At 37.1% G+C, this 27,481-nt stretch overlaps 2 protein-coding genes across 2 annotated transcripts in view; both read right to left on the reverse strand.

Annotated features, from left to right (window-relative positions):
* The window catches only part of RABL6 (RAB, member RAS oncogene family like 6), a 32,860-nt gene extending 30,770 nt beyond the window's left edge, over positions 1–2,090 (reverse strand). The window contains exon 1 of the mRNA XM_081179149.1: positions 1,887–2,090. Within this exon, the coding sequence (XP_081035275.1) occupies positions 1,887–2,016 (130 nt within the window). The 5' untranslated portion in view covers positions 2,017–2,090. The remainder of the gene's footprint in view (positions 1–1,886) is intronic.
* Positions 2,091–4,864: 2,774 nt separating this feature from the next.
* Positions 4,865–27,481, reverse strand: CCDC183 (coiled-coil domain containing 183). Its single transcript, XM_081179992.1, has 14 exons — positions 27,344–27,481; positions 26,300–26,421; positions 23,451–23,528; positions 22,273–22,440; positions 21,002–21,106; positions 19,715–19,837; positions 15,437–15,568; positions 14,035–14,089; positions 13,045–13,145; positions 11,081–11,241; positions 10,835–11,000; positions 8,625–8,756; positions 5,624–5,717; positions 4,865–5,018 (listed from the first exon to the last, which is right to left on the reverse strand). Exons 1-14 carry the CDS (start codon positions 27,411–27,413, stop codon positions 4,876–4,878), a joined length of 1,650 nt encoding a protein of 549 aa, XP_081036118.1. The 5' UTR covers positions 27,414–27,481; the 3' UTR covers positions 4,865–4,875.

Below are 27,481 nucleotides of genomic sequence, written 5' to 3' on the forward strand. Positions count from 1 at the left end.
TTCTTCAGAAGCCTGCACTCATATTATTCATATTCCTCATATTCCTTCACATTATTCATATTCCTCATATTCCTTCATTTTATTCACATTACTCTCATCCTTCATATTATTATTATTATTATTATTATTATTATTATTATTATTCCTAAAGCATGAAATTGATTCCCATTCTTCAGAAGCCTGCACTCATATTATTCATATTCCTCATATTCCTTCACATTATTCATATTCCTCATATTCCTTCATTTTATTCACATTACTCTCATCCTTCATATTATTATTATTATTATTATTATTATTATTATTATTATTATTATTCCTGAAGCATTAGATTGATTCCCATTCTTCAGAAGCCTTCACATTATTCCCATTCCTCATATTCCTTCATTTTATTCACATTATTCTTATCATTCATATTATTATTATTATTATTATTATTATTATTATTATTATTATTCCTGAAGCATTAAATTGATTCCCATTCTGCAGAAGCCTTCACATTACTCATATCCATAATATTCATATTATTCCCATTCCTCATATTCCTTCATTTTATTCACATTACTCTCATCCTTCATATTATTATTATTATTATTATTATTATTATTATTATTATTCCTGAAGCATTAGATTGATTCCCATTCTTCAGAAGCCTTCACATTATTCATATTCCTCATATTCCTTCATTTTATTCACATTATTCTTATCATTCATATTATTATTATTATTATTATTATTATTATTATTATTATTATTATTATTCCTGAAGCATTAAATTGATTCCCATTCTTCAGAAGCCTTCACATTATTCATATTCCTCATATTCCTTCATTTTATTCACATTATTCTTATCCTTCATATTATTATTATTATTATTATTATTATTATTATTATTATTATTATTCCTGAAGCATTAAATTGATTCCCATTCTTCAGAAGCCTTCACATTACTCATATCCATAATATTCATATTATTCCCATTCCTCATATTCCTTCATTTTATTCACATTATTCTTATCCTCATTATTATTATTATTATTATTATTATTATTATTATTATTATTATTATTCCTGAAGCATTAGATTGATTCCCATTCTTCAGAAGCCTTCACATTATTCATATTCCTCATATTCCTTCATTTTATTCACATTATTCTTATCCTCCTTATTATTATTATTATTATTATTATTATTATTATTATTATTCCTGAAGCATTAGATTGATTCCCATTCTTCAGAAGCCTTCACATTACTCATATCCATAATATTCATATTATTCCCATTCCTCATATTCCTTCATTTTATTCACATTATTCTTATCCTCATTATTATTATTATTATTATTATTATTATTATTATTATTCCTGAAGCATTAGATTGATTCCCATTCTTCAGAAGCCTTCACATTACTCATATCCATAATATTCATATTATTCCCATTCCTCATATTCCTTCATTTTATTCACATTATTCTTATCCTTCATATTATTATTATTATTATTATTATTATTATTATTATTATTATTATTATTCCTGAAGCATTAGATTGATTCCCATTCTTCAGAAGCCTTCACATTATTCATATTCCTCATATTCCTTCATTTTATTCACATTATTCTTATCCTCATTATTATTATTATTATTATTATTATTATTATTATTATTATTCCTGAAGCATTAAATTGATTCCCATTCTTCAGAAGCCTTCACATTACTCATATCCATAATAGTCATATTATTCCCATTCCTCATATTCCTTCATTTTATTCACATTATTCTTATCCTCCTTATTATTATTATTATTATTATTATTATTATTATTATTATTATTATTATTATTATTATTATTATTCCCCTTCCGAGGCCTCCCCTCGCTCCCCACTCACTGTTATACTGGACGCCCTTGGCGAAGCGCCGCTGCAGCGCCTGGTTCATGGACTGCAGGCCCGGCGGGATGGGCTTCTCCCGGGCCTGGCCCGCCTCCGAGCCCACCAGCTTCTTCAGGGCCGAGAACATCCCGCCCGCCGCCTCAGGACCTTCGCCTCAGAACGACGACGCCGCCGCCGCCGCCATCTTGGCCCTCCGTCTTCTTCTTCCGCCTCGCTGGCGACGACTTCCGGCCGGGGACGGCGGCCGAAGAGGGACAAACTCGAGCCCGCAGCCAATCAGGAGACGGAGGAAGGAGAGGAGGCGGGATAATAGGATGACGGGCACAGCCGCCATCTTCGACCGTTTTCTTCTTCGCCTAGCAACGGAATGGAGGGACGGCGGGCGAAGAGGGACAAACTCGAGCCCGCAGCCAATCAGGAGACGGAATAAGGAGTGGAGGCGGGATGAGAGGATGACGGGCAGCCGCCGCCATTTTTCTTCGCCTAGCAACGGAATGGAGGGACGGCGGCCGAAGAGGGACACAGTTGAGGCCGCAGCCAATCAGGAGACGGAGAAAGGATGACGGGCAGACGCCGCCATTTTGGACCGTTTGCTTCTTCGCCTAGCAACGGAATGGAGGGAGGGCGGCCGAAGAGGGACAAACTCGAGCCCGCAGCCAATCAGGAGACGGAATAAAGAGTGGAGGCGGGATGATAGGATGACGGGCAGCCGCCGCCATTTTTCTTCGCCTAGCAACGGAATGGAGGGACGGCGGCCGAGGAGGGACAAAATTGAGGCCACAGCCAATCAGGAGACGGAGAAAGGATGACGGGCGGACGCCGCCATTTTGGACCGTTTGCTTCTTCGCTTAGCAACGGATTTGAGGGACGGGGGCCGAGGAGGGACAAAGTTGAGACCGCAGCCAATCAGGAGACGGAGAAGGGAGAGGAGGCGGGATGAGAGGATGACGGGCAGCCGCCGCCATTTTGGACCTTTTTCTTCTTCGCTTAGCAACGGAATGGAGGGACGGCGGGCGAAGAGGGACAAACTCGAGCCCGCAGCCAATCAGGAGACGGAGAAGGGAGAGGAGGCGGGATGATAGGATGACGGGCAGCCGCCGCCATTTTGGAAGGTTTTCTTCATCGCTTAGCAACCTGGTGACGATTCCCGGTGAGGGACGGTAGCCGAGGAGGGACAAAGTGGATCCTGCAGCCAATCAGGAGCCGGCGAGGGGAAGCGCGGAGGGACAATTGGCGTAAGAAGGCGCGGCGGCCATCTTGGAGGAGGCCGGGTCGCTAGGCAACAGCGAGGACGAGGCCGTTCGAATAGAAATGATAAAGTTATATCGATATTTTCCTCATAGGGGAAGATAATGTATAGGTGCTGGGAGTTGTAGTCCCAAAACATTGAGTATAGGCCTCAATGTTTTGGGACTACAATTCCCAGCATGCCTCAGCACTGGTCCGGGAATGACGGGAATTGTAGTCCCGCAAAGCCTGAATTAAAGAAATAAACGACCGGAAAGAAAGCGAGGGTAAGTAAAAAAAGTATTTTTATTATTAGTAGTAGTAGTAGTAGTAATAGTAGGAATAGGCCTCGTCGCTAGGCAACCGCCGCCGCCATCTTTTCTGCGCAGGCGCCGTCGCCATCTTGTTGGCGTCCGCCCTCTTTTCTGCGCCTGCGCGGCGCCGGCGGCCATCTTGGTTGAGGCGGCGTCAAAGAGGCGTATGGCAGGCCGCGAGGGACAAGCTTCGCCGCCTTTCCCGAACGCCTAATTCTTGACTCGGGTTTCCCCGAAGGAATTATTATTATTATTCTTCTTAATATTTCGCATTCGCTTCTTAATTAATTAATTAATTGACTTTTTTCGGAGCCCTCCCCTCGGCTTCTTCTCGACCCCCTTGGTCTTGTGGTCGAGGAATAATCGATTAATAATAATATTAATACTACTACTAATAATAATTAATAATATTAATTAATTAATTAATTAATTAATTAATGGACTTCTGGGAGGCTTCCTGACCACTCTCGTTTTGTCCCCGATCCACTTCGGTCCGAGATGCAACTGTGCTTGACGATGAAGATTAATAATAATAATAATAATAATAATAATAATAATGAATAAATAAATCATATTTGTCAATGGCTTAATTAATTCATTCATTAATGGGTTTTTTGGAGGTTTTTCTCGACCACCTTGGTCCTGTCCCCGATCAGCGTCAAGCCGTGGTCGATGACGATTAATAATAATAATAAGAATAAGTATATTAATAATAATAATAATAATAATAATAATAATAATAATAATAATAATAATAATATTTATTAATTGACTAATTAATGAATGGATTGACGGGCTTTTCGGCGGCCCCCCTGGGCTTCTTCTCAACCACTTGGAACAGCCGTGGTCGATGATGATTAATAATAAAAGTAAGAATAAGAATATTAATAATAATAATAATAATAATAATAATAATAATAATAATATTTATTAATTGACTAATTAATGAATTGATTGACGGGCTTTTCGGCGGCCCCCCTGGGCTTCTTCTCGACCACTTTGGCCTTGTCCCCAATCAGCTTCAAGTTGATGATTAATAATAATAAAAAGAATAATAATAATAATAATAATAATAATAATAATAATAATAATAATAATAATAATATTTATTAATTGACTAATTAATGAATTAATTGACGGGCTTTTCGGCGGCCCCCCTGGGCTTCTTCTCGACCACCTTGGTCAAGCTTCAAGCCGTGGTCGATGACGATTAATAATAATAATAAGAAGAAGAAGAATATTAACAATAATAATAATATTTATTAATGGACTAATTAATGAATTAATTGACGGGCTTTTCGGCGGCCATCCCGGACTTCTTCTCGGCCGCCTTCCTCTCCTCCCTCGATCTCCCCCCGCCCGGGGGATATGAGCTGCGGCGGCCGACGACGATTAACAATAATAATAATATTCTTCGTTAACGAATTGATTAATTAATTAATGAGTTAATTGACAGGCTTTTTGGCGGCCCCCCGGGGCTTCTTCTTGACGACTTTGGTCTTGTCCCCAATCAGCTTCAGCCCTTGCTTCTTAATTTCCTCCCGGCCGGGAATGTAGCTGTGGTCGATGTCGGCGAAATTGAAGGCCTCTAATAATAATAATAATAATAATATTAATAATATTAATAATGATACTATGCATCTCCCCTTTCCCCGCTTTGGGGCCTGAGTGACATCCCGGGGGAAAGCCCGCCTCCCGGGCTCTGCTGGGATTTTGGGAGTTGTAGCGCCCGGCGCCCGGCGGGAATAATAATAATAATAATAATAATAATAATAATAATAATAATAATAATAATAATAATAATAATAATAATAATAATGTTCATCTCCCCTTTCCCCACTTTGGGGCCTGAGTGACACCCCGAGGGAAAGCCCGCCTCCCGGGCTCCGCTGGGATTTTGGGAGTCGTAGCGCCCGGCGGGAATAATAATAATAATAATAATAATAATAATAATAATAATAATAATAATATTCATCTCCCCTTTCCCCACTTTGGGGCCTGAGTGACACCCCGAGGGAAAGCCCGCCTCCCGGGCTCCGCTGGGATTTTGGGAGTCGTAGCGCCCAGCGCCCGGCGGGAACCGTAATAATAATAATAATAATAATAATAATAATAATAATAATAATAATAATAATAATAATAATAATAATAATAATAATAATAGACTGGGCGGGAACCGTAGCGCCGGCGCACCTCGGACGTCTTCGTCGTCCTCGAAGGCGATCCTCAGGTTCTGGGGCTCCTCCCTGGTACTCTCTTCCAGAACGTTCCGCACCTGGACGAAGGTCTGGGGAGGGACGGGCTCGTTATTAGTCGATAATCATTAATCATTAATAATCATTAATAGATAATAAGATAGATAGATAGATAGATAGATAGATAGATAGATAGATAGATAGATAGATAATACATAACGTTCCGCACCTGGACGAAGGTCTGGGGAGGGAGGCTCGTTATTAGTCGATAATCATTAATCATTAATAATCATTAATAGATAATATTATAGATGATATGATAGATAGATAGATAGATAGATAGTTAGATTGATAGATAGATTGATAGATAGATAGATTGATAGATAGATAGATAGATAGATAGATAGATAGATAGAGAGATAGATAGATAGATAATAAATAACAATATATGTTACGAATGTCTGGGGAGCGACAGGCGTGATTATTAGCTAATAATTATATGAATATCATGCGTATTAATATAATTATTATTAACTAATAGTAATAATGACAATTATGCTTAACAAATTATTGTTAACTATAATATGATAGATAGATAGATAGATAGATAGATAGATAATAAATAACAATATACGTTATGAATGTCTGGGGAGCGACAGGCTTGATTATTAGCTAATAATTATATTAATATCATGCATATTAATATAATTATTATTAATAATATTGACAATTATGCTTAACTAATTATTGTTAACTAGAATAATATGATAGATAGATAGATAGATAGATAGATAGATAGATAGATAGATAGATAGATAGATAGATAGATAATAAATAACAATATATGTTACGAATGTCTGGGGAGCGACAGGCTTGATTATTAGCTAATAATTATATGAATATCATGCGTATTAATATAATTATTATTAACTAATAATCATAATGACAATTATGCTTAACTATTGTTAACTATAATGTATTAATGTATATAATTAAATATTATGTGTGTATATATATATATATATATAATAAAATATTATATATATATTTATATTAGATTATTAATAGAGCATTAGAATATTAGTTCGTTATTAGTGAATAATAATTATATTAATAGAATTAATATTATATATTATATTAATTAGTGTGTGTGTGTTAATACTAATTATGTGTGTGTATATATATATATATATTTATTATGTAGAATATTATTAATAATCTAGCCTGTCTGTCTTCCTGCGCCTGGCGCTACAATTCCCAGTCTGTCCGTCTTCCTGCGCCTGGCGCTACAGTTCCCAGCCTGCCTGTCTTCCTACGCCTGGCGCTACAGTTCCCAACCTGTCCATCTCCCTGCGCCTGGCGCTACAATTCCCAACCTGTCCATATTCTTGCACCTGGCACTACAATTCCCAGCCTGTCCGTCTCCCTGCGCCTGGCGCTACAATTCCCAGTCTGTCCGTCTTCCTGCGCCTGGCGCTACAGTTCCCAACCTGTCTGTATTTCTGCGCCTGGCGCTACAGTTCCCAACCTGTCTGTATTTCTGCGCCTGGCGCTACAGTTCCCAGCCTGCCTGTCTTCCTGCGCCTGGCGCTACAGCTCCCAACCTGTCCGTCTCCCTGCGCCTGGCGCTATAATTCCCAGCCTGTCCGTCTTCCTGCGCCTGGCGCTACAGTTCCCAACCTGCCTGTCTTCCTGCACCTGGCGCTACAGTTCCCAACCTGTCCATCTTCCTGTGCCTGGCGCTACAATTCCCAACCTGCCCATATTCTTGCACCTGGCGCTACAATTCCCAGCCTGTCCGTCTCCCTGCGCCTGGCGCTACAATTCCCAGTCTGTCCGTCTTCCTGCGCCTGGCGCTACAGTTCCCAACCTGTCTGTCTTCCTGCGCCTGGCGCTACAATTCCCAGCCTGTCCGTCTTCCTGCGCCCGGCGCTACAGTTCCCAGCCTGTCCGTCTCCCTGCGCCTGGCGCTACAATTCCCAGTCTGTCCGTCTTCCTACGCCTGGTGCTACAGTTCCCAGTCTGTCCGTCTTCCTGCGTCCGGCGCTACAGTTCCCAGCCTGCCTTTCTTCCTGCGCCTGGCGCTACAATTCCCAGCCTGCCTGTCTTCATATGCCTGGAGCTACAGTTCCCAGTCTGTCCGTCTTCCTGCGCCCGGCGCTACAGTTCCCAGCCTGGCTTTCTTCCTGCGCCTGGCGCTACAATTCCCAACCTGTCCATATTCTTGCACCTGGCGCTACAATTCCCAGTCTGTCCGTCTTCCTGCGCCTGGCGCTACAGTTCCCAACCTGCCTGTCTTCCTGCACCTGGTGCTACAGTTCCCAACCTGTCCATCTTCCTGTGCCTGGCGCTACAATTCCCAACCTGCCCATATTCTTGCACCTGGCGCTACAATTCCCAGCCTGTCCGTCTCCCTGCGCCTGGCGCTACAATTCCCAGTCTGTCCGTCTTCCTGCGCCTGGCGCTACAGTTCCCAACCTGTCTGTCTTCCTGCGCCTGGCGCTACAATTCCCAGCCTGTCTGTCTTCCTGCGCCCGGCGCTACAGTTCCCAGTCTGTCCGTCTCCCTGCGCCTGGCGCTACAATTCCCAGTCTGTCCGTCTTCCTACGCCTGGTGCTACAGTTCCCAGTCTGTCCGTCTTCCTGCGTCCGGCGCTACAGTTCCCAGCCTGCCTTTCTTCCTGCGCCTGGCGCTACAATTCCCAGCCTGCCTGTCTTCATACGCCTGGAGCTACAGTTCCCAGTCTGTCCGTCTTCCTGCGCCCGGCGCTACAGTTCCCAGCCTGCCTTTCTTCCTGCGCCTGGCGCTACAATTCCCAACCTGTCCATATTCTTGCACCTGGCGCTACAATTCCCAGCCTGTCCGTCTTCCTGCGCCTGGCGCTACAGTTCCCAATATGTCCATCTTCCTGTGCCTGGCGCTGCAGTTCCCAGCATGCGCGCCTGGCGCTACAGTTTCCACCCGGCACTCTCTGGAGCCCGGCGCTACGTTTCCCGCACCTCATTGGTCTCCTCCTTGCTGAAGTCCAGGCGCAGGGAGGGCGTCGCCGCCACCTTCAGCAGGTGCGCCAGGCGCCCTTCGCAGAACTGGAGTTTCCGGAAGACGTCCCAGGATTCGCCGCGGAAATCCTCCTATAGGGAGAAGGGGAAGACTTGGGAACTATAGTACGGAGCGCTGGGAACTATAGTATGGAGCGCTGGGAACTATAGCACGGCTCACTGGGAACTATAGTATGGAGCACTGGGGACTATAGTATGTGAACTATAGTACAGCCCCCTGGGAACTATAGTATTCGCACCCTGAACTATAGTATGGCTCACTGGGAACTATAGTATTCGCACCCTGAACTATAGTATGGCTCACTGGGAACTATAGTATCCGCACCCTGAACTATAGTATGGCTCACTGGGAACTATAGTATTCGCACCCTGAACTATAGTATGGCTCACTGGGAACTATAGTATCGAGCACTGTGAAGTATAGTATGGGAACCATAGTATAGCCCACTGGGAACTATAGTATTCGCACCCTGAACTATAGTATAGCTCACTGGGAAATATAGTTCTGGGAACTATAGTATGGCACACTGCGAAATATAGTATGATGCCCTGGGAACTATAGTATGCAAGCTATAGTATGGCGCTCTGGGAATGATAGTATGTAAACTATAGTATGGCCACTGGGAGCTATAGCATGGAGTCCTGGGAATTATAGTATGGCTCATTGGGAACTACAGTATCTATAGTATCCCTCCCTGGGAACTATAGTATGGAGCGCTGGGAAGTAAAATATCGCTCACTGGGAACTATAGTATGGCTCACTGGGAACTATAGTATAGAGCACTGGGAACCACAGTATGACATACTGGGAACTATAGTATGCGAGCTATAGTATAGCCCACTGGGAACTATAATTTGGCTCACTGGGAGCTATAGTATGTCCCACTGGGAACTATAGTATGGAGCACTGGGAACTATAGTATGGAGCACTGGGAACTATAGTATGGCTCACTGGGAACTATAGTATGGGAACTATAGTATAGCCCACTGGGAACCATAGTTTGGCTCACTGGGAACTATAGTATGGGAACGATAGTATAGCCCACTGTGAACTATATCATGGCGCACTGGGAACTATAGTATGGGAACGATAGTATAGCCCACTGGGAACTATATCATGGTGCACTGGGAACTATAGTATGGGAACGATAATATAGCCCACTGGGAACTATAGTTTGGCTCACTGGGAACTATAGTATAGAGCACTGGGAACCACAGTATGACATACTGGGAACTATAGTATGCGAGCTATAGTATAGCCCACTGGGAACTATAATTTGGCTCACTGGGAACTATAGTATGCACACTGGGAACTATAGTATGCACACTGGGAACTATATCATGGCTCACTGGGAACTATAGTATGGCTCACTGGGAACTATAGTATGGGAACTATAGTATAGCCCACTGGGAACCATAGTTTGGCTCACTGGGAACTATAGTATGCGAACGATAGTATAGCCCACTGGGAACTATATCATGGTGCACTGGGAACTATAGTATGGGAACGATAGTATAGCCCACTGGGAACTATATCATGGTGCACTGGGAACTATAGTATGGGAACGATAGTATAGCCCACTGGGAACTATAGTTTGGCTCACTGGGAACTATAGTATAGAGCACTGGGAACCACAGTATGACATACTGGGAACTATAGTATGCGAGCTATAGTATAGCCCACTGGGAACTATAATTTGGCTCACTGGGAACTATAGTATGCACACTGGGAACTATAGTATGCACACTGGGAACTATATCATGGCTCACTGGGAACTATAGTATGTCCCACTGGGAACTATAGTATGCACACTGGGAACTATATCATGGCTCACTGGGAACTATAGTATGGGAACTATAGTATAGCCCACTGGGAACTATAGTTTGGCTCACTGGGATCTATAGTATGGAGCACTGGGAACTATAGTATGCACACTGGGAACCATAGTATGACTCACTGGGAACTATAGTATGGGAACTATAGTATAGCCCACTGGGAACCATAGTTCGGCTCACTGGGAACTATAGTATGGAGCATTGGGAATTATACTCTGCTCACTGGGAACTATAGTATGGCTGACCGGGAGCGTCTGCGCCCAAACTACAGTTCCCAACCCCAAAGACGCCGTTGGGAACCGTAGTTTTCCTACCTGCCCGGGCACATAGACGCCGCACATCCGCACGGCCAGGTTGTTGACCCCGTTCTCAAAGTGGAGCAGCAGCTCCTGGCTCTGGGAAACGTAGCGCCGCGCCTCCTCCAGGCGCCGCGTCTCCTCCTCCAAGGCGGCGCCCAGTTCCTCGGCCAGCTTCCGGAAGCTGCGGGGGGAAGCGCCCGGTTTGAGTTCGGCGGGCCTTTGGAACTCCCTGCCCCGTGACTCTAGACTCGAAGCCGGTACCTGAGGGCGCCCGGCGCCCGGTGGAACTTCAGCTCGGCGCGTTCCAGTTCCAAGGCCTTGAGGCGGGACTGGCGATCCCGGCGGCGCCGCTCGCTCTCGCCGATCTGCTGGCGCAGGTCCTCCTCCGACTTGCGCTGCGCCAGGAAGCGCCCGGCGATGTCCTGGGGGGAAGATCTCGGTTATTGATTATTGGTTATTGATGGATTATTGATGATTGATTGACAGCCTTTATGATTCATATCATATCATATCATATCATATCATATCATATCATATTTATTATTTATTCATCTTTATTATTATTTGCAACCAATTATTTTATTGATTATTGGTTATAGATGGGTTATTGATGATTGATTGACAGCCTTTATGATTCATATTATATTATATCATATCATATCATATCATATCATATCATATCATATCATATCATATTTTTTTTTATTCTTCTTCTTTATTATTATTTGCAACCAATTATTTTATTGATCATTGATTCTTATTATTCTTATTATTCTTATTTATGATTACTTGCAACAAATCATTAAGGTTTTAATTATTATTTATTTATTTATTCTTCTTTTTATTTATTATTATTTGCAACCAATTATTATGGTATTGTTTCTTATTTATTCTTTGTTATTCTTATTATTGATTCTTGTTGTTATCTATTGTTCTTACTCTTAATCTTCTTATTCTTTATTATTATTTGCAACCAATTAGGGCATTATTTATTATTTATTATTCATATTATTCTTATTATTTATTACTATTTGCAACCAATTATTAGGGTATTATTTATTATTTATTATCTATTCTTGTTATTATCTCTTATTCTTATTCTTATTTTTTTTATTTCAAGCAATTATTAGGGTATTATTTATTATTTATTCTTCTTATTATTATTTATTAGTGTTATTCTTATTATTCTCATTCTTATTTATTTATATATTTATTATTTCTTCTTCTTGTTGTTTATTATTATTTGCAACCAATTATTAGGGCATTATTTATATTTATTTATTATTCTTATTATTCTTATTATTTATTACTATTTGCAACCCATTATTAGGGTATTATTTATTATTTATTCTTATTCTTCTTATTCCTATTTATTATGATTTGCAACCAATTATTATTTATTTTACCAATTATTATTCACAACCAATTATTATGGCATTATTGATTATGTATTATATATTTATTATTATCTATTCTCATTCTTATTCTTTATGATTATTGACAACCAATTATTAGGGTTTTATTGATTATTGATTTCTTCTTCTTCTTCTTATCATCATCACCATTATTTGCAACCAATTATTAAGGTTTTATTATTGATTGATTATTTCTTCTTCTTCCTTATTATTATTTGCGACCAATTATTATGGCATTACTGATTATTTATTATATACTTATTATTATCTCTTCTTCTTCCTTATTATTATTTGCGACCAATTATTATGGCATTACTGATTATTTATTATATACTTATTATTATCTCTTCTTATTCTTTATTATTATTAGCAACCAATTATTAGGGTACTATTATTATTATTATTATTATTATTATTATTATTATTATTATTATTATTATTATTATTATTAGCAAACAATTATTAGGGTATTATTATTATTATTATTATTATTATTATTATTATTATTATTATTATTATTTGCAACCAATTATTAGGGTACTATTATTATGATTATTATTATTATTACTATTATTATTATTATTATTTGCAACCAATTATTAGGGTACTATTATTATTATTATTATTATTATTATTATTATTATTATTATTATTATTATTATTATGGTCTTATTTCTTTGAATTTCTGAGATTCCCTTCTCAGGATAATTATCGGTATTGATTCGATTTCTTTCTTCCTTCAGTTTCCAACCAATCATTGGTATTGATCCAATTCATTGACTCCCACCGGGCGCCGGGAAACTACAATACCCAAAGATGGGAGCACTGGACGGCCGCCTTGATCTTCTCCACTTCCGCCGTCACCAGGCCTTGGTACTCAATCTGTGCCTTGGAAGCTTCCAGCCGGGCGCCTGGCGGGAGAAAGAGGAGGTGACCGGGCGCCGGGCGCTACAACTCCCAACTCCCGCGCGCTACAACTCCCAAGCAGGGCGGGGGCGGCCCTTGATTACCTCTCATAAGGTGAGGAGAGAGGGTGACTGGGCGCCGCGCACTAGAACTCACAGGGGGTGACCGGGCGCCGTGTGCTACAACTCCCAGGAGGGGTAGCGCGCTACAACTCCCAATTGGGATGGGCGCCCAGCCTTGCTTGCCTCTCACCCCCTTAGCGGCCAATCAGGGAAGGGAAGTCCATGCTGGCGGAGAGAGGGTGACTGGGCGCCGCGCACTAGAACTCACAGGGGGTGACCGGGCGCCGCGCGCTACAACTCCCAAGTGGGATGGGCGCCGAGCCTTGCTTACCTCCCATCCCCTTAGCGGCCAATCAGGGAAGGGAAGTCCATGCTGGTGGAGGGAGGGTGACTGGGCGCCACGCGCTACAACTGCCAGGAGGTGACCGGGCGCCGCGTGCTACAACTCCCAAGTGGGATGGGCGCCGAGCCTTGCTTAGCGGCCAATCAGGGAAGGGAAGTCCATGCTGGCGGAGAGAGGGTGACTGGGCGCCGCACACTAGAACTCACAGGAGGTGACCGGGCGCCGCGTGCTACAACTCCCAGCCTTGGTTACCTCCCATCCCCTTAGCGGCCAATCAGGGAAGGGAAGTCGGAGAGAGGGCGGACGGGCGCCATGCGCTACAACTCCCAGGTGACCGGCCGCCGCGCGCTACAACTCCCAAGCAGGACGGGAGGGAAAGACCGGGCGCCTCGCGCTACAAGCCGTACGGGATTTGCAGCATCAGGGAGCGGGGTGACCGGGTGCCATGCGCGCCTCGCGCTACAACTCCCCGGCGCCCCGTTTCCTTACCTCTCGAACCCTCGCGCCCCATCAGGGAAGGGAAGTCCATATCCCGGCGGCCTTGCTGCAGAGAACGGAGTGGCGCAGTCAGAGCGGCGCCACCCTAGGGTTCCCGCGCTAAAGTTCCCGGCGCTAAGGTTCCCATGCTAAGGTTCCCAGCGTTAAGGTTCCTGCGCTAAGGTTCCCACATTTAATTTCCCATTCTAAGGTTCCCGTGCTAATATTCCCGCGCTAAAGTTCCCACGCTAAGTTTCCCACGCTAAGCTTCCCACGCTAAGGTTCCCGTGCTAAGGTTCCCGGCACTAAGGTTCCCGTGCTAAGTTTCACACGCTATGTCTCCCAGCGCTAAGGTTACCGTGCTAAGGTTCCTGCGCTACATTTCCCGCACGAAGCTTCACACGCTAAGGTTCCTGCACTACGTTTCCCACCGCTAAGGTTCCCACGCTACAGTTCCCGTGCCACGGTTCCTGCGCTACGGTTCCCGCACTGTTTCCCGGCGCTAAGATTCCCGTGCCAATGTTCCCACGCTAACGTTCCTGCGCTAAGCTGCCCACGCTAAGGTTCCCAACACTAATATTCCTGCGCTATGGTTCCCGCACCAAGCTTCCCACGCTACAATTCCCACGCTAAGGTTCCCACGCTAAGGTTCCCATGCTACAATTCCCACGCTAAGGTTCCCATGCTACAATTCCCACGCTACAATTCCCACGCTACAATTCCCACGCTAAGGTTCCCATGCTACAATTCCCACGCTAAGCTTCCCAATCTAAGGTCCCCACGATTAATTTCCTACGCTAAGGTTCCCGCGCTATCGTTCCCACGCTAACGTTCCCGGCGCTAACGTTCCCACACTAAGGTTCCTGCGCTACAATTCCCATGCTAAGGTTCCTGCACTAAGGTTCCCGCGCTATGTTCCCCGTGCTACGGTTCCCATGCTACAATTCCCACGCTAACGTTCCCGGCGCTACAATTCCCACGCTAAGCTTTCCACGCTAAGGTTCCCGCGCTATGTTTCCCACGCTAAGCATCACGCGCTACGGTTCCCATGCTAACGTCCTGCGCTACGGTTCCCACGCTACAATTCCCGCGCTAACCTTCCTGCGCTAACCTTCCTGCGCTAAGGTTCCCGCGCTAAGCTTCCTGCGCTACAATTCCCACGCTAAGGTTCCCACGCTAACTTCCCACCCTATGGTTCCCATGCTACAATTCCCGTGCTAAGGTTCCTGCGCTACAATTCCCACGCTAAGGTTCCCGCGCTATGTTTCCCACGCTAAGCTTCACGCGCTACGGTTCCCATGCTAATGTCCTGTGCTACGGTTCCCACGCTACAATTCCCGCGCTAACCTTCCTGCGCCAAGCTTCCCGCGCTAAGGTTCCCGCGCTACGTTTCCCGGACCGGGCGCCGCCTCACCATCGTCCGGCGGTGGCGCTCGGTGGCGTCCTTGGTGCGGATCCGCTCGATCTGCTTCTTCTGGGCGCTGAGGGAGTTGTCCCGAAATTTCTTCTCGGCCACCAGCTCCGTCTCGGCGTGAAGCATGTCGGCCTGTGATTAATTTGATTAATTAATAAATAATAATAATAATAATAATAATAATAATAATAATAATAATAATAAACAACTATATTTTAAGTATACTCTCCTTAAAATATTCTGGATTATTAATTATCATTATTGGCTATATTTTAAGAATCATTACTATTAATTATACTATATTATACTATAATTAAAATATTTCCGCTTATATAATAATAATAATAATAATAATAATAATAATAATAATAATAATAATAATAATAATAATAAAAACTATATTTTAAGTATCATTAGTATACGATACTATCCTTAAAATATTCTGGATTATTAATTATCATTATTGGCTATATTTTAAGAATCATTACTATTAATTATACTATATTATACTATAATTAAAATATTTCCGCTTTAATAATAATAATAATAATAATAATAATAATAATAATAATAATAATAATAATAATAATAAAACTATATTTTAAGTATCATTAGTATACTATACTATACTATACTATACTAAAAATATTATTATTGTTATTAAAATATAAATAAAAAATAAAATATTATTATTATTAACTATATTATATATTATTACTATATATTATATTATGAATTATACTATATTTTAAGGGTCATTAAGTATTATTAATAATATAATATAATATAATATAATATAATATAATATAATATAATATAATATAATATAATATAATATAATATAATATAATATAATATAATATAATATAATATAACTATATAGTAATATATATAATCCAAATATATATTATATATATTATATATTAATATATATAATCCAAATAGCTATTTTAGCTATTATTAATTGTGTGATAATGAGATAGTATCTTAGATAAGAGATAATATATTTTATATTTTATATTGACCTATTATTAATCGTGTGATAATGAGATAATATCTTAGATAAGAGATAATATATTTTATATTTTATATTGACCTATTATTAATCGTGTGATAATGAGATAGTATCTTAGATAAGAGATAACATATTTTATATTTTATATTGACCTATTATTAATCGTGTGATAATGAGATAGTATCTTAGATAAGAGATAACATATTTTATATTTTATATTTAGCTATTATTAATCGTGTGATAATGAGATAATATCTTCGATAAGAGATAATATATTAATATATAAATATATAAATATATTAATATATTAATATAGATTAATGAACAAGGCTTGAAATAGAATCCTCAATCTATTTCAGCTCTTATTAATCGTGTGATAATGAGATAATATATTAGATAATATATTAACAAGACTTGAAATAAAATCCTCAATCTATTTCAGCTCTTATTAATTGTGTGATAATGAGATAATATCTTAGATAAGAGATGATATATTAATATATTAATATATTAATATATTAATATATTAATATATTAATATATTAATATATATTAATGAACAAGACTTGAAAGATGATCCTCAATCTATTTTAGCTATTATTAATCCTATTATAATGAGATAATATCTTAGATAAGAGATGATATATTAATATATTAATACATTAATATATATTAATGAACAAGACTTGAAATAGAATCCTCAACCTATTTCAGCTCTGATTAATCGTCTAATAATCAGATAATATCTTAGATAATATATTAATATATCAATATATTAATACATTAATATATATTAATGAACAAGGCTTGAAATAGAATCCTCAACCTATTTTAGCTCTAATTAATCGTCTAATAATCAGATAATATCTTAGATAATATATTAATATATCAATATATTAATACATTAATATATATTAATGAACAAGGCTTGAAATAGAATCCTCAACCTATTTTAGCTCTAATTAATCGTCTAATAATCAGATAATATCTTAGATAATATATTAATATATTAATATATCAATATATTAATACATTAATATATATATTAATGAACAAGACTTGAAATAGAATCCTCAACCTATTTCAGCTCTGATTAATCGTCTAATAATCAGATAATATCTTAGATAATATATTAATATATCAATATATTAATACATTAATATATATTAATGAACAAGGCTTGAAATAGAATCCTCAACCTATTTCAGCTCAGATTAACCGTCTAATAATCAGATAATATCTTAGATAACATATTAATATATCAATATATTAATACATTAATATATATTAATGAACAAGGCTTGAAATAGAATCCTCAACCTATTTCAGCTCTAATTAATCGTCTAATAATCAGATAATATCTTAGATAATATATTAATATATTTATATATCAATATATTAATACATTAATATATATTAATGAACAAGGCTTGAAATAGAATCTTCAACCTATTTTAGCTCTAATTAATCGTCTAATAATCAGATAATATCTTAGATAACATATTAATATATTAATATATCAATATATTAATACATTATTATATATTAATGAACAAGGCTTGAAATAGAATCCTCAACCTATTTCAGCTCTGATTAATCGTCTAATAATCAGATAATATCTTAGATAATATATTAATATATCAATATATTAATACATTAATATATATTAATGAACAAGGCTTGAAATAGAATCCTCAACCTATTTCAGCTCTGATTAACCGTCTAATAATCAGATAATATCTTAGATAACATATTAATATATCAATATATTAATACATTAATATATATTAATGAACAAGACTTGAAATAGAATCCTCAACCTATTTCAGCTCTGATTAACCGTCTAATAATCAGATAATATCTTAGATAACATATTAATATATCAATATATCAATACATTAATATATATTAATGAACAAGGCTTGAAATAGAATCCTCAACCTATTTCAGCTCTGATTAACCGTCTAATAATCAGATAATATCTTAGATAGTATATTAATATATTAATATATCAATATATTAATACATTAATATATATTAATGAACAAGGCTTGAAATAGAATCCTCAACCTATTTCAGCTCTGATTAACCGTCCGATAATCAGATAATATCTTAGATAACATATTAATATATTAATATATCAATCTATTAATATATTAATATATCAATATATTAATACATTAATATATATTACTGAACAAGGCTTGAAATAGAATCCTCAACCTATTTCAGCTCTGATTAACCGTCTAATAATCAGATAATATCTTAGATAACATATTAATATATCAATATATCAATATATTAATATATTAATATATCAATATATTAATACATTAATATATATTAATGAACAAGACTTGAAATAGAATCCTCAACCTATTTCAGCTCTGATGAACCGTCTAATAATCAGATAATATCTTAGATAACATATTAATATATTAATATATCAATATATCAATATATTAATATATCAATATATTAATACATTAATATATATTAATGAACAAGACTTGAAATAGAATCCTCAACCTATTTCAGCTCTGATTAATCGTCCAATAATCTGATAATATGTTAGATAACATATTAATATATTAATATATCAATATATTAATATATTAATATATCAATATATTAATACATTAATATATATTACTGAACAAGGCTTGAAATAGAATCCTCAACCTATTTCAGCTCTCATTAACCGTCTAATAATCAGATTATATCTTAGATAACATATTAATATATTAATATATCAATATATTAATATATCAATATATTAATACATTAATATATATTAATGAACAAGGCTTGAAATAGAATCCTCAACCTATTTCAGCTCTGATGAACCGTCTAATAATCAGATAATATCTTAGATAACATATTAATATATTAATATATCAATATATTAATATATTAATATATCAATATATTAATACATTAATATATATTACTGAACAAGGCTTGAAATAGAATCCTCAACCTATTTCAGCTCAGATGAACCGTCCAATAATCAGATAATATCTTAGATAACATATTAATATATCAATATATCAATATATTAATATATTAATATATCAATATATTAATATATCAATATATCAATATATATCAATGAACAACACTTGAAATATCATCCTATTTCAGCTCCTATTAATCGTATTGGAATGACATAAGATGTGAACCAGGCTTGAAATAGATTTCAGCGATGATTAATGGTCTGATAATCAATAATCAATAATCAATCATCAATATGAGCCCCTCACCTGGGCGGCCTCCCTGGCTTCGGTGGTGTCCAGGGTCATCAGCCGCACCCCTTGGAGCTCCACCTGGTAGACGTCCACCCGGCGCTGAAGGTCCTCCAGGGTGACCGGAAGGTGGGCCACTTCCTGACCGGGGGGGAAATATTAATAATTTTAATAATAATAATAATAATAATAATAATAATAATAATAATAATAATAATAATAATAAATATTTAATAATAATAAATATTTAATAATAATAATAATATAATTAATATTTAATAATAATAATAATAAATATTTAATAATAATAATAATAATAATAATAATAATAATAAATCAGCAGAATCTTTCTTTGCATAAAATGGAAACAGAAAGGAAACTTAGCTATGCAATAATAATAATAATAATAAATATTTAATAATAATAATAATAATAATAATAATTAATATTTAATAATAATAATTAATATTTAATAATAATAATAATAATAATAATAATAATAATAATAATAAAAAAAAATCAGCAGAATCTTTCTTTGCATAAAATGGAAACAGAAAGGAAACTTAGCTATGCAATAATAATAATAATAATAATAATAAATATATAATAATAATATAATTAATAATTAATAATTAATATTTAATAATAATAAATATTTAATAATAATAATATAATTAATAATAATAATAATAATAATAATAATAATAATAAATCAGCAGAATCTTTCTTTGCATAAAATGGAAACAGAAAGGAAACTTACCTATGCAGCAATAATAATAATAATAATAATAATAATAATAATAATAATAATAAATATTTAATAATAATAATAATAATAATATAATTCATAATTAATATTTAATAATAATAAATATTTAATAATAATAATAATATAATTAATATTTAATAATAATAATAAATATTTAATAATAATAATAATAATAATTAATATTTAATATTTAATAATAATGATAATGATAATAATAATAATAATAATAAATATTTAATAATAATAATAATAATAATAATAATAATAATAATAATAATAAATCAGCAGAATCTTTCTTTGCATAAAATGGAAACAGAAAGGAAACCTATGCAATAATAATAATAATAATAATAATAATAATAATAATAATAATAATAATAATAATAATAATAATTAATATTTAATAATAATAATAATAATAATAAATATTAATAGTTGTTCTTTCTTTCTTTCCTTCCTTCTCTCCTGAATTAATAATTATGGTAATAATAATAATAATAATAATAATAATAATAATAATAATAATAATCCCTCACGTCTCTCAGCACTTCCAGCATCTTCCGGTACAGGCGGTTGGCGTGTTCGCCCATCGCGATTCGCACCCGGGTCTTCTCCACGCTATTCTCCAGCCGGCGGATCTCCTATAGATATATATATATATAATATATATATAATCTTCTAATAATGACCGTTTATACCCATATATATAAACCGACATGATCAATAGATATGTGATTTATAAGAGAGATATATATAATTTTATATCTAGGTAATATATATATAATTATTATATTTTATTATATATGTGAAATAATATATAATATATAGATCTAGGTAATATATATATATTATATTATATACATCTTTATATATGTAAAATAATAATATATATAAATTTAGATCTAGGTAATTATTATATTATATTATATACATCTTTATATATGTAAAATAATAATATATAGAAATTTATATCTATGTAATATATATATAATTATTATATTATATTATATACATCTTTATATATGTAAAATAATAATATATAAAAATTTATATCTATGTAATATATATATAATTATCATATTATATACATATTTATATATGTAAAATAATAATAGTGAATTCATTGAATTCATTATATAATAATTATACTTATTATATCATTATATATAGAGAGAGAGCATATATATGAATCTCTATTATAAATATATATATGTAGTAATAATAATAGTATTATTAGTATTCGTATTGAATTAATTCTATCATATTTATACTTATTAGATCATTATAGAATTAAAGCATATGGACAAATCTATATTATAAATAAATATAGATATTAAATAATTACATACCATTAGTATATAATAATTACATACTATTAGTATATAATAATCAGTATATAATAATGGGTGTATAATAATGATATAATTAGTATATAATAATATAATATATAATACTATTAGTGTTATTATTAGCATTAATATTTATTGAATTAATTATATAATGATATGTAGATAAATCTCTATATAATTTATTATATCTATATATATCTGCCTCTTATCTATATCTCTATATCTCTATCTCTATGATATATAAAAATAATAATTAATAATTATATATAAAATAATAATAATGTAAACATAAAAATAAAATAATTGTGTTATTAAAATAGTATTATTGATTTATTATTATTATTGCTATTATTGCTATTATTATTGCTATTGCTACTGCGATTGTTGATTATTGATTGTTGATTGTTGATTATTGATTATTGATTATTGATTATTGATTATTGATTATTGATTCTTACCCTGAGCTGGCCCTGGGCCTCGCTTCCCGGCGTCTCCAGGGCAACCAGTCCCCGCAGGATGAGCTGTAGGTCTTCAAGGTGGCGCCCGCGCCGCGTGACCTCGTAGAGCAGGGCATTGTGGGTGTTCATGCGGCCAAAGATGGAGCTGCTCAGGGCGGCCCGGGCTTCCTGTCCATTGATCGATCGGGTATTGATGATGGATGGGTGGGTGGATGGACGGATTGACGGACGACGGATGGATGGATGGATGGATGGATAGATGGACAGAATGATGGATGGATGGATCAATGGATTAATGTATAGATAGATAGATAGATAGATAGATAGATAGATAGATAGATAGATAGATAGATAGGTAGGTTGGTTGATTGGTTGATCAATCGATGGATGGATGGATTGATTAATTGATTGATTGATTGATGGATGGATGGATGGATGGATGGATGGATGGAATGATGGATGGATGGATGGATGGATCAATGGATTGATTGATTGATTGATTGATTGATTGATTGATTGAGTGATTGATTATTTGATCAATCGATGGATGGATGGATGGATGGATGGATGGATTGATGGATGGATGGATGATCAGTTGATTGATGGGTGGATGGGTGGATGGATTGATTGATTGATTAATCGATTGATAGCCGATCACTACTTCCTCACCTGTGTATTCTGACAAAGCCAATTGATGGATTGATTGATGAATGGATGGATTGACTGACTGACTGACTGATTGATTGATTGATTGATCGATCGATGGATGGGCTGATGGATTTACTGATTGATTGATTGATTGATTGACTGACTGACTGACTGACTGACATGGATGGATCGATTGATTGATTGATTGCTTGATCAATGGATGGATGGATGGATGGATGGCCGGATTGATCGATGGACTGATGGATCAATTGATTGGTTACTGATTGATTGATTGATTGATTGATTGATGGGTGGCTGGGTTGGTGGATGGATTGATGGATCGATTGATTGATTGATCAATTGATGGGTGGATGGATGGATTGATTTATTGATGGATGGATGGATTCATTGATTGACTGATTCATTCATTCATTCATTCAACGATGGATGGATTGATGGATGGTTTGATGGATTGATGGATGGATGGATGGATGGATCGATCAATTGATCACCGATCAATACTTCCTCACCTCCACCGTGTATTCCGAGAAAGCCACCTTCTCCCTCTTGCGGTCCCGGCAGGCGCGGGCGATGGTGGCGCGGTCATACTGCGGGGAGAAGGACAGGGTCAGACTAGATGAGCGGGGCTCCCTCCCTTCCTTCTTCCCTCCTTCCTTCCTTCCTCCTTCCTTCCTCCCTCCCTCCTTCTTTCCCTCCCTCCTTCCTTCCTTCCTTCCTCCTCCCTCCCTCCCTCCCTTCCTCCCTCCTTCCTTCCTTCCATCCTTCTTCCTTCATGCTTTCCTGCATTCATTCCCTCCTTCCATCATCCTCCCTTCCTTCCCTCTCTCCTTCCTTCCTTCCTTCCTTCCTTTTCTCCTTCTTTCCTTTCCTCCTCCTTTCTTTCTTTCCTTCCTATCCTCCTTCTTTCTTTCCTGCCTTCCTTCCTTCCGTCCGTCCCGCCCTCCTTCCTTCCTTCTGTCCCTCCCTCCTTCCCTCTTTTTCCTTCCTTCCTTCCTTCCCTCCCTCCTTCCCTTTCTCCTTTCTTCCTTCCTTTCCTCTTTTCTTTCTTTCTTTCTTTCTTCCCTTCTTCCCTTCTTTTCTTCCTTACTTTCCTCCTTTTTTCCTTCCTTCCTTCCCTCCCCCTTTCCTTCCTTCCTTCCTTCTTCCTTCATGCTTTCCTGCATTCATTCCCTCCTTCCATCATCCTTCCTTCCTTCCCTCTCTCCTTCCTTCCTTCCTTTTCTCCTTCTTTCCTTTCCTCCTCCTTTCTTTCCTTCCTTCCTTCCTTCCTATCCTCCTTCTTTCTTTCCTGCCTTCCTTCCTTCCTTCCTTCCCTCCCCCTTTCCCTCCTTCCTTACTTCTGTCCCTCCCCTCTTTTTCCTTCCTTCCTTCCTTCCTATCCTCCTTCTTTCTTTCCTGCCTTCCTTCCTTCCTTCCCTCCCCCTTTCCCTCCTTCCTTACTTCTGTCCCTCCCTCCTTCCCTCTTTTTCCTTCCTTCCTTCCTTCCTTCCTTCCTTCCTTCCTTCCTTCCTTCCCCCCTTCCCTCATCCTTCCTTCCTTCCTCCCTCCCTCCTTCCCTTTCTCCTTTCTTCCTTCCTTTCCTCTTTTCTTTCTCTTTCTTTCTTTCTTTCTTTCCTTCCTTCCTTCCTTCCTTCTTTCCTTCCTTACTTTCCTCCTTCTTTCCTTCCTTCCTTCGTTTCCTCCTTCCTTCATTCTTTATTGTTTTCCTTCATTCATTCCCTCCTTCCTTCACCCTTCCTTCCTTCCTTCCTTCCCTACCCCCTTCCCTCATCCTTCCTTCCTTCCCTCCCTCCTTCCCTTTCTCCTTTCTTCCTTCCTTTCCTCTTTTCTTTCTCTTTCTTTCTTTCTTTCTTTCCTTCCTTCCTTCCTTCCTTCGTTTCCTCCTTCCTTCATTCTTTATTGCTTTCCTTCATTCATTCCCTCCTTCCTTCTTCCTTCCTTCCTTCCTTCCTTCCTTCCTTCCTTCCTTAATTCTTTCCTTCCTTCCTTCCTTCCTTCCTTCCTTCCTTCCTTCCTTCCTTCCTTAATTCTTTCCTTCCTTCCTTCCTTCCTTCCTTCCTTCCTTCCTTCCCAACCCCCTTCCCTCATCCTTCCTTCCTTCCTCCCTCCTTCCCTTTCTCCTTCCTTCCTTTCCTCTTTTCTTTCTCTTTCTTTTTCTTTCTTTCCTTCTTTCCTTCCTTCCCTCCCTCCTTCTTTCCTTCTGTCCCTCCCTCCTTCCCTCTTTTTCCTTCCTTCCTTCCTTCCCTACCCCCTTCCCTCATCCTTCCTTCCTTCCTTCCTTCCTTCCTTCCTTCCTTCCTTCCCTCCCTCCTTCCCTTTATCCTTCCTTCCTTTCCTCTTTCTTTCTCTTTCTTTTTCTTTCTTTCCTTCTTTCCTTCCTTACTTCCCTCCTTCTTTCCTTCCTTCCTTCCTTCCTTCCTTCCTTCCTTCGTTTCCTCCTTCCTTCATTCTTTATTGCTTTCCTTCATTCATTCCCTCCTTCCTTCACCCTTCCTTCTTTCCTTCCTTCCTTCCCTACCCCCTTCCCTCATCCTTCCTTCCTTCCTTCCCTCCCTCCTTCCCTTTCTCCTTTCTTCCTTCCTTTCCTCTTTTCTTTCTCTTTCTTTCTTTCTTTCCTTCTTTCCTTCCTTCCTTCCTTCCTTCGTTTCCTCCTTCCTTCATTCTTTACTGCTTTCCTTCATTCATTCCCTCCTTCCTTCTTCCTTCCTTCCTTAATTCTTTCTTTCCTTCCTTCCTTCCTTCCTTCCTTCCTTCCTTCCCAACCCCCTTCCCTCATCCTTCCTCCCTCCCTCCTTCCCTTTCTCCTTCCATCCTTTCCTCTTTCTTTCTCTTTCTTTTTCTTTCTTTCCTTCCTTCCTTCCTTCCTTCCTTCCTTCCTTCCTTCTTTCCTTCCTTCTTTCCTTCCTTCCTTCCTTCCTTCCTTCCTTCCTTCCTTCCTTCCCCCCTTCCCTCATCCTTCCTTCCTTCCTCCCTCCTTCCCTTTCTCCTTGCTTCCTTTCCTCTTTCTTTCTCTTTCTTTTTCTTTCCTTCCTTCCTTCCTTCCTTCTTTCCTTCCTTCCTTCCTTCCTTCGTTTCCTCCTTCCTTCATTCTTTATTGCTTTCCTTCCTTCCTTCCTTCCTTCCTCCCTCCTTCTTCCCTCCCTCCCTCCTCCTGTCAATCAACCCGCCAATCATCCCCCCCAAACCCACCAATGACGGACAGCCCAGCCTTCCAACCACCCTTCAAGGGGGCGGGACACCCGGCGGTCATCCAGCCTGACCCTGAAATATAGAAGGTCCTCCAGGAAGCACAGAGACCAATTCCTAGAAGGGTGAGAGGAAGAGGCGGGCTCTGGGAGAGCCCCGCCCCACCCCGTACCTTGACGGACAGGTCCAGCTCGTGGGTCCCTTGACGGACATCTCCGCGGAGGTAACCTAGGAGATATCTGTTCTTGGCGACCGTCTCCTCCGCCGATTGGGCGAATAATTTCTTCCCCTGCTCTGAAATAATAATAATTATTAGTATTATTAGTACTATTATTATTATTATTATTATTATTATTATTATTATTATTATTATTATATTATTATTATTATTATTATTATATTGTAATTATTATTATTATTATATATTGTAATTATTATTATTATTATAATAATAATTACAATATATAATAATAATAATTATTGTAATTATTATTATTATTATTATTATTATTATAATTATAATTACAATATATAATAATAATAATAATAATAATAATAATAATAATAATAATAATAATTATTATTATTATTATTTCAGAGCAGGGATATTATATATTGTAATATCCCTGCTCTGAAATAATAATAATAATAATAATAATAATAATAATAATAATAATAATAATTATTATATATTGTAATTATTATTATTATTATTATTATTATATATTGTAATATCCCTGCTCTGAAATTATTATTATTATTATTATTATCATTATTATTATTATTATTATTATATATTGTAATTATTATTATTATTATTATTATTATATATTGTAATATATTATAAAATTATAATAATTATCATCGTCGTCGTTCCCCCCTTTCTCCAATTCATTAAATGACAGTATAATAATTGATGATAAATCATAACTATATATTCTCTTCTATATATACTATTCTATATTATAAAATTATGATTATAGTAATTATCGCCCTCCCCCCTTTCTCCAATAATTAAATGACCGTATCATAATTTATATATAAGCTTTCTCGACCCTGAGGAGCTAGATTTCTCCCTGCGGTGCCCATGATAATAATAATAATAATAATAATAATAATAATAATAATAATAATAATAATAATAATAATAATAATAATTTGCCCAGGATGATGATGATATATTAATATTAATAATATTAATAATGAGATTAATAACCTTGCAAGTGGATGATGGCCTGAAGGCCGTCAATCTGCTCCCGGACGTCCCTCCTCCTGGCGAAGCGCATGGCGGACGAGTGAGGGGCGTCCCCAAGGGGGCGGGGCCAGGGAAGCCCCGCCCACGGGCTCCCCTGTG

Source organism: Podarcis bocagei, assembly GCF_964188305.1.
Source record: "Podarcis bocagei genome assembly, chromosome: Z".
Taxonomy (NCBI): Eukaryota; Metazoa; Chordata; class Lepidosauria; order Squamata; family Lacertidae; genus Podarcis; species Podarcis bocagei.